The sequence below is a fragment of the Cyprinodon variegatus genome, unplaced genomic scaffold, assembly GCF_000732505.1.
Source record: "Cyprinodon variegatus isolate N-32 unplaced genomic scaffold, C_variegatus-1.0 Scaffold249, whole genome shotgun sequence".
Lineage (NCBI taxonomy): Eukaryota > Metazoa > Chordata > Actinopteri > Cyprinodontiformes > Cyprinodontidae > Cyprinodon > Cyprinodon variegatus.
Genome location: NW_015150702.1, coordinates 1,036,065 through 1,045,564, shown reverse-complemented (window position 1 = coordinate 1,045,564; position 9,500 = coordinate 1,036,065). Strand labels below are relative to the sequence as shown.

Sequence of the window (9,500 nt, the reverse complement as noted above, 5' to 3'; positions counted from 1 at the left end):
CTTTACAGTCTCTTTTCTGTCAAAGTTGACCGCAAATATGTCTTTATGAGCCTTAGACGTCAGGCCTAACTAACATCATAGATAGAAAAATAATGTTCTGCAACCTGATTTTATCATCTCAAAATCAGCCTTGCAGCTATGCTAGCAACATTGTGCTTTCATCATAATTTAATTTCTCAATAGATGGTTGATCAGTTTTTACCTGTTTCATCCCGTGTCTCCTCTCCCTGTGACCCCTGGCTCCCTCGCTTTGCCCCATTCGGTTTTTCAAAACTAATCAGTCTCAGTCGCTCTCGCGTCATCTCGTGCTGCATTCACTGCAGTCCGACGTTGAAAATTAGCGGTCATAATTCTCAAATTATCCATAATTTATAAGCCTAGCCACCCCTACAGCCAACTGGGGTGGCAGCAGGGGTGGCAAGGCTGTCATTTACTGTGGCATTTGCCACCCTGTGCCACCCCAGTAGATCCACCTATGCCATCAGGAAACCGATTCAGAAAGTTTTCCTTAATCTGTGTAGGTAAATTGGTCTTGGGCAAATCTAATTTCATACCATTTTAGCACAAGCTGCACTGACATGCCACGGAACATTTTATGTACTTTCCAATTTTTAAGTCTCAGAAGGAAAAACATTTTAATTTTTAGTTAGCCAACATTGCTAACTCCATTATATCTACAAGACTCTTTAAGCAGGGAAAATTGCAGAATACCAAACTTAGAATGACTTAAGACACGGAAGGATACATTTCTGGCTTTTGTAATGCTGGTACTAATGCTTAGATACCAGTTGCATCAACAAATTGATGTTTTCATCAATACGTTTTTTTAAGCACTTCAATGATGCTGCGATCAGTGACTAATAAGGACTGGCTATGTGATCTACATCAGAGGCCTTTCATCAAGAGGTGCCTTGTTCAGCCCACATGATTGCATTTCCTCCTCAAGGGCAGAGGAGGTCTGTTAATCACTTAGTCAATCAGTTGTGTGGAAGTAGAGCAAAACCTAAAACATGCTGGACCTTATGTCCTCATTCAGGATCTCAGATCCATCTGACCAAAGTTAGATTAGTAACAGTGTCATTTTTGACAGCCATCTTAAGATTTAGTGTTATTTTTAGTCTTCGGGACAAAACATCTTAGTCTTAGACACATTTTACTCATATGTGATGGTGGTCTTAGTCGACTATGATTTAGAAATAGTGATGGGTCCAGCAACACCCACGCGTCGCGCATGTGTCGGTGAGCTCATGGTTCCAATGAAGTCACGTGACCAATAGGAGCTGTTTGGAACTGACTGACGCGCTAAAGCTGTGTTCATACCTGTGAACGCGTCGCATGTGCGCAAAAGAAAGGTTTCAGTGATGTGGAACCATTTTGATCTCATATTTATTTTAATTTTCTTGTGTCATCCTGTTCCTCTCAGTTCATTCAACTTAACCTATTTTTTTTAATATTTCGAATTGACTCATTTTGCTGTTCTCACTGTAGTTCTCTTAAATCATAGTCCACAAACACCCTTATTCACATGTTCACTTAAATGTTGCTGTTATATGTTCACATTTATGGATTGCATTCAAAAATATCAAACATATTTTCAATTTAAATGAAGATATAAAATAATGCATTATGGTAAACAATGGTGTAAATTCTATTATAGGACGTCAAACCAGTGTCAGTCTGTTAGAGGCTGCCTGTAGTGATGTTAAGTATCCAGCAGGCGTCAGTATTCAGTGACATCAGTAGTTTGCCAATGTGTTAAAATGAGGCGCCTCATGAAACCATCACTACTAAAAGGTTATAGTCTAGTTTTAGTCAGTTTTAAGTTTCACTTCATTAAACAGTTAACCTTTCCTTTTTCGAAAAACAACCAATTATTTACCATAATTACAGCAATTGCTGGGTAAACAATGCTGCAGTTCATCATTGCTGTTGGGCAGAAAACTTTGATTTATAGAATTCAAATAACCTTTATGAAGTAACGGCCTACTTAAAAAAAAGTGTCCCCCAATTTTAAGGAAGGTAGCAGGTCTAGCTCTACACATCATATTGGTAATAGCAGGCAACCTAACAAAATTGACAATGGAATAGTTTTAGACATGCATCCAAAAAAAAAAAAAACCTTCCTGATCTACTATGAATTATACATTACATTGCATTAAAACATCTGCAGTACAGAAAATATATTTTCCACTTTTAGCTTTATTTCTAAGAATTTGCCCCTTGTTCACTGCTGCCCAGGGGTCTAAGAGGATTTAAACTCAAAGGAGTCTGATATTTAAAAAAATATATAGACAACATACATAATTGCCTTATAATTCTCTGGCAATCTGGACCTACATTTCAATATGACAAACTGTTGAAATAGAAAAGCATAGAAAGAAATGTATTGATCTCAATGGAGAAATTAAGTCTGCATTTAACCCATCCCCTTTGGGGAGCAGTATGGGGTTAAGAGTATCACTAAGAGACCCAGAGAGCCAGCTGTGGGGATCCAACTGGGAACCTGCAACCTTCTCAGAGCACAAGCTCACTGCTGTGACCATTAGGCCAACTCCCCAAATATTAAAATAGAAAGAACAATGAGAGAAAAATATTCACTTGGATAAATATTAACTTGGATTTAGTTTTTACTATGTATATGTATATATATATATACACAGAAGAGCTATATGTGTGTGTGTGTGTGTGTATATATATATATCTCTTTTTATTCTTATTTTTATCTTTATTATATTGTTTAGTTGGATGTGTGTATATATATATAAAACTAACTGGAGCGTGTAACAAAAGTAATTTCCCTCTGGGATTATTAAAGTATTTCTGATTCTGATATTCAAAGATCTATGTACCTTTTCATCTGGATCTTTATCCAAAAATAAACCGAACGCAATATTTACTTTGGATATAATTTAGGGATTGCTTTTGGTAGAAATTAAAGAATATTCAGCATCACCTCTTGTGAGCTGGAAGAAATTAAATCTTCATAGACAAAAGGATTTTTTACACTTATCCATGTATAAAGTAGCGAGGACAGGAAGAACCACAAGCACAGCTGGAAGAGCAGTTTCTCAGAGTGAAGCGCAGTATCGGACTATTCCAGCTTCTACCACGGCCCACCTGTGGTCAAGCAAAAAGTGCACTGTTGTACACCAGGTGGGTGGCATGAAAAAACAGGATGTAGCAGCACGGATGATACCGCTTAGATTACCGCAAAAATAATGATTTTTAAAAGTCCGACAGACCAACCACTAACTTTATTTGGTCTCGACATTAACTCGCACCCATAAGTCTTTGTTTTTATCAAAGTTCCAAGTTTAGCTCGTCAGTTTTCAAGTTTCTCAATTTGCATCCAGTACAACAACAACAAAAAAAAATCCAAGAATTGTGGTTCACTTGCCCAACAAAAAAACAAACAAAAACAAAGCAGTGATCTCATAAGGACTGTATAGAAAAATGCTCTTAAAATACGGTACTTTCAAGGCTTTCTTTCCATAAAACCCAAGCTTTAAATCAGTCAATGGTAAAGAGATGTGAAATATAACAAAGTTTAGCAAACTTTCTCAAAGCACACACTGAGACGGCATCGATTTTTACAAATATTTATTATTCCACACACTCTTCAGCCAGTTTAGATGATGCCAATCTACAAAAAAAGGAAACAAAAGAATTAATGACACAAAGCTCATTAACAAGAAAACACCTAAATCTACACGATCTGGCATCAGTGGTTCCTTTGAATGCATCACAAACATTCAGAGCAAAATAATGCTTACATCACGTGCACAGAAAAAAAAAACAAAAAAAAAAAAACACTAATCTAGAACTAAAATTTCAGGCAAATTGGCTGAAATAAAACTCACCTTGTTTGCAACATCCAATGCATCGTAGTCTGGAGCAAGCCGAACGTAGGCCTTCTTCTCGCCATCAGGCCTAAAGAAAGAAAAAGAGGTAAATTTAGATAACAGCCCTATTTTTTTTTATTTAACATAGCTAGATTTTTATCTATGTTGCACACTTTGTGTGTGTACAATTCTATTTTTTTTTTATGGTTTGGATGAAGCTTCCTACCTGATGAGTGTGTTGACTTTGGCGACATCGATGTCATACAGCTTCTTGACAGCGTGTTTGATCTGATGTTTGTTTGCCTTGACGTCCACAATGAATACAAGTGTGTTGTTATCCTCAATCTTCTTCATAGCAGACTCTGTCGTCAAGGGGAACTTGATGATGGCATAGTGATCCAGCCTGGAAAAAGAATTCAAAAATACATTTAAAGAAAACATATTTCCAGTAGATTAAGCTTAAAAACATTACTGGCTGATTTGAAATCTAACATTAACTGAAGGTGCATCAGTAATTCATAAAATTGGACTCATGTAGTTATTTTCATACTTTGATCGCAATTACCATCATGTGCACCATGTTTTCACTGATTTGATTGGAGAGTCGGTAACTCACTTGTTCCTGCGAGGAGCACTCTTGCGAGGGTACTTGGGCTGTCTGCGCAGACGGAGAGTTTTAGGGCGACGGAAGGTGGGAGAAGTCCTGATTTTCTTCTTCCTCTGGCTGTGTACGCCTTTGAGCACAGCCTTCTTTGCTTTCAGAGCCTTTGACTTGGCCTCTGTCTTGGCAGGGACAGCTGGAATGGAGAAATGCAGAAATTAATTCAATGTATTGTAGTGTAGTTTAAAGATACACCCACTGGATACACTGATCGGAAATCAATTGACTAATGGGCTGCATCGGATCAATCAGCGTTCCAATTCTGCCATTGTTATCATACACAATACAGTTACAGCGATCTAGTATATTCAGTTTTATGATTTTAATGCTGACTACATCTTTGCGTAGGGCACACGGTCGCTAGTGATTATTTCTATATGTGCCAATTTTTTACCTTTTTTTTAAAATAATATTTCTGTAAAGCATGATGCCTTTACTGACATGGTAAGAAATACAGTTAATCAATTTAACTCTGTTAATGGATTGGTGTTGGCCAATCTTTCCAGCACAAGTATCTATCAGGTAAAAAAAATGGATCAGTGCACCCAAAGTCAATGCCAGAGCTAATAAAAAGATATGCTTTATTTCCAAGAAGAAAAATATTCTGCAGTTATTACAGAAATCTGGTTGTAATACGTCAACCGCTCATCTTTACGTGTACAAATAAAGAAAATAAATCTAGATGCTGCAACTAATGGGAAACCAACTCTCATTATTTCCCTGATCAAAATCTGGTTAAGCTTTTACATATGTACAGTTTTAAGTCTTAAAAGGTAAATAACTGTTATCAGATGTCGTTAGCTTAGCATTTAAACCGGGGACACACGTTGCTTAAGTGCTGGTTTACACATTTCCTTTACAGCAGCTACAAACATGTGTGAAACATAAGTTTTAATTTAATCATAATAAAAGTATTTAAAATACAACTTATTAAGTTGAATTATCGACTCAGACCACGTTTTGTCGGCAACATTAGGGCTCACGTTAGCCTAGCTACCGCTAAACATCGCACGCATTTTAAAATACAATCATATCTACAGAACTCCAGAGAGCAAAACCACAACTTATACATCTAATATAGATACACTTTCAGACGAGCCTTTAACGTTTACTATTTGCAGCTCTATAACTAAAAAAGCATGCGAATTATTCATTCATAATTGTAAGATTCACAAACCTTCCTTCTTCGCCTTCGGTGCCATGTTGAGAAAGGAAGAACGAACGGGGTTTCTTAGGGTTTAATGCAAGGGCGAGACCTCAGGAGGTTCTCGCGATATTTCAGAAGTCTGCTGGTAGCGCCCTCATCTTCACTTTAAAGTATTGCAGTTCCTTCATGTGAAGAAAAGTACATGGCTGAAGCTCTCTGGTACTTTGATTACAGTAATTGTGGCTTTAATCAAATGAAAATAAAAGATTAATTAAAAACTGTTTTAAAAGCGTATTTTTTAATACAAAAATGTTTAAATCTTGTTTCCATCTCTTATATTTTATGCACTCAGTAATAGATATATAATTCTAATTTAACTAGTCATGAAATAAGTAGTTGAGATCTGTAATGAAATTTCTACCAGCAGAAATATTTTAGATGTCAAGATTTCTGGATATCTGTAATGTTATATTCATTTTTGATATCTAAATTAGTAATTATGACTAGCAGTAACTCTATTATTGAGATCTGAAATCAGAATTCATCCTCATCAAAATTCATTTTTAGATAGGAAGAATGTTATTTTAGATATCTGGAACTAAAAGCCGAATGCACATAAATGGGAATCATGACGTTATTTGTACTAGTAAGAATTACATTTCAGATATCTGAAATTTTTATTTTAGATATGAAGAATGTTATTTTAAAGGGCCACTTAAAATTTGTTAAGATTTCTATGCATTTGAAAGTTTATACTTACTAGTACAATTATATTTTTGGCGTCCTGAAATTAAATTTTTGCTGGCAAAAAATGTAATTTAGGATATCTATATGTACATTTCTGGCTGGTAGGAATGTAGTTTTGACCAGGAGGAATCTTTTTTTAGAGAGATCAACAAATGGAGCAATAGAGAGGACATCGCTTCTAATAAATATCAAAACTGCCTGCCATAAAAGCAGTCATTTCTAATTTGGATAGGAAGAATGGGAATTATGGATATCCACAACTAAATTGTTCCTAGTACAAATGTAGTTGTAGATATTTTTAAAGACTTTTGTACTAGTAAAATTATATTTTAGATATCTGCAATGTTTTCTTCATTTTTGATATCTGAAATAAAAATCATGATCCGTAAAATTGTATTACGGAGATCTGAAATTCATTTTCAGAGATCCAGAATGTTTATTTTAGATTTATCATTTTAGATATCATTTCAGATATCTGAAAGTAACGGCCCAATACGCATGAATTAGGAAAAGTGACACCATTTGTGCTACTAAGAATTACATTTCAGATATCTGAAATGTTCATTTTAGATTGCAGGAATACTATTAAAGATATCCGAAATACAGAAAAATATATATTAAAACAGCCACTTAAAATAAGTTAAGATTTATAAATATCTGAAATGTAGTCCTTACTAGTACAAATTTTGATTACTTTAAATTTAATTTCTACAGGCGGAAATGTAATAAGTGATATCTAAAACACAATTCTGACTGGATTATTGTAATTGTAGAATGTTTTAGTGCTATCTAAAATAGAAATGTGACTAGTCAGCCTGTCTATTTTATGTTAAAACGGAGCCTCATTATTCTTTTGAAAGTATCTAAAACTAAATTTTAGATAGGCATTATTAAAATTAAGATATTTGGAATTCTAATAGTCATAAAATAAGTAAGTGATATCTTTATTGAAAATTCTTCTAGCAGAAATATATTTTAGATGTCCAGAATTTGATTCTGGATATCTGTAATGTTATATTCTATTTGGATATCTGAAATAGTAATTATGACCAGCAGTAACTATTATGGAGATCTGAGATTAGAATCCACCCTTTTCAGAATCCATTTTTAGATAGGAAGAATGATATTTTAGATATCTGTAAGTAAATACACATGAATGGGAAATTTGGTGTTATTTGTACTAGTAAGAATTATATTTCAGATATCTGACATATCTATTTTAGATAGGAAGAATACTATTAAAGATATCTGAAATTTTTATTTTGACTAGGAATAAATGCATTTGAGACATCTGGATTGCATATTCAATGAAGTTAATAAATGTCAAAACAGTCTGCCATAATTGATCATTCTGTGACTCTACTGTTAAAGAATAGAACATTCCTTTATTGACCCACAATAGAGACATTTTGGAACCTCAGTTTGTTGATATCTGCATTGTTGAATTTGGTCTCTCATATTTTTCTTAACAGATTCTCAATTTTAAAAAATGACGTCTTTAGTCCAGATAGCAGGACAACCAGGACATTCATACCATGGTAATTAAATCAGTTACTGGTGCATTAGACATTGTGGGCAGCTAACAAGTCCTGTTGGGAGATTAATCAGCATCTCCGTTAAGCTTGTCAGCATAGGACATTAAGTGCACCGGTTTCCTCATCTCCTAGAAAACAAGAAAATCTACAACCATCCCAGTGAATGTGCTCATCATCCCGTTTCTTTTTTTAAATGTACTGATTATATTGCCCTACTATGGTATTTGATTATACTTTTTTCTTTAGAACCTGCATTTTGGACAAACATTTTGTCCCCCCCTAAGAAAAATCTTTATAATGAACATGTGTAGGTAATTGAATTCTGGAAAACTAACCCTAACCTACTAAAGAAAATTCCTATCTCTTATATGATAAAACAAGTACTGAAAAAACAGCAACAAATGAGGTGAAAAGTGAACAAGTAGGAGTTCAGTCAAGTTTTCTTAAAAAGGTGTATTTTAATGCATGTTTAAAAATCATCATCTGTGGTGTCCTCAGATGGTCAGGGGGAGCATTCCTCAGACTTGGAGAAGTTTATCAGAAACCTTCATCTATCAGTGGTCTGTCATACATCTCCAGGCAGCTGGTAGCTTTCATAGCAGTGTATAATGCTAAATGCATTTTATGCTTAAAATTGGTAGGATCTATGATACAAAGCAGACAATCTTTAGATCTCTTAGAAGCCAAACTAAGAGACTAAATTACCTTTAGGTGCGTTTGATATAGACCACTGAGTCCCAAAGTTGGGGTCATGATTTCACTTTGGGTCCCAACTAGTATGGGGTCATAAGATTGAGCTTACTTAAAGACTTACTTAAAAATGAACAAAAACTGGTTACTATAGTTACTACTGCTGTTTGGAAACTTTTTAAACTGTTAATTGTTTTTAAAGAAATGTTTGCAAACTCAACTATTTGTTTTGGTCATGAGTCAAATTCAGTACCATTTTCTGGGTCAAATGCTGAAAAGTTTATAAATCTCTGATCTAGACCACTTTAAATATATGAAGGAAAAAAAAATTGACTCATAACTCAAGAATAAACTAGAGTTGGTTTAAAAATAGTAATGTATTTAATAGGGCTGCAACTAAAACTTTTTACAAGATTAAACCAGGTGAGACTACAACTTTTCCACTTGAGTTCTGGAGACCGTATATAGACAGGTGAAAACAATGTTTTTATTTGATCCTAAATGCAAAATATTTATATTTTATTTTTTACAATTTTGATATAATTACTGCTCTTACTGGGTTGCTCTGTCAGCTAAAGCCACGTTTGAGTCTCTATACTCCAGTTAACGATTAACCGATTACTGACTTAGTTGCAGAATATTTCAAAAATCTATTAATCTGATTGTTTCAGCCCTGGTATTTAACATTTTGATTCTGCCAAAAGACAGTGGACACAGACCAGATACTTTAATTTAATTCTAGTACTCCAGTAACATACAAGGCTACACTTGGATCATTTTCAAATTTGCCAAATTTACATCAACAAAGATAGATTGTTTTTTTATGGGGGCTGATTCTAATGCATCAGTGATAAAGCTCATTAAATCCTTTCATCATT

The 9,500-nt window shown here is 34.5% G+C and overlaps 1 protein-coding gene across 1 annotated transcript; it reads right to left on the bottom strand.

Moving 5' to 3' along the window:
* Positions 1 to 3,583: 3,583 nt before the first annotated feature.
* rpl23a (ribosomal protein L23a) lies at positions 3,584 to 5,778 on the bottom strand. Its single transcript, XM_015382117.1, has 5 exons — positions 5,681 to 5,778; positions 4,459 to 4,639; positions 4,069 to 4,245; positions 3,861 to 3,930; positions 3,584 to 3,643 (listed from the first exon to the last, which is right to left on the bottom strand). The coding sequence occupies exons 1-5, from the start codon at positions 5,703 to 5,705 to the stop codon at positions 3,629 to 3,631; spliced, it is 468 nt and encodes a 155-aa protein (XP_015237603.1). The 5' UTR covers positions 5,706 to 5,778; the 3' UTR covers positions 3,584 to 3,628.
* Positions 5,779 to 9,500: the final 3,722 nt, after the last annotated feature.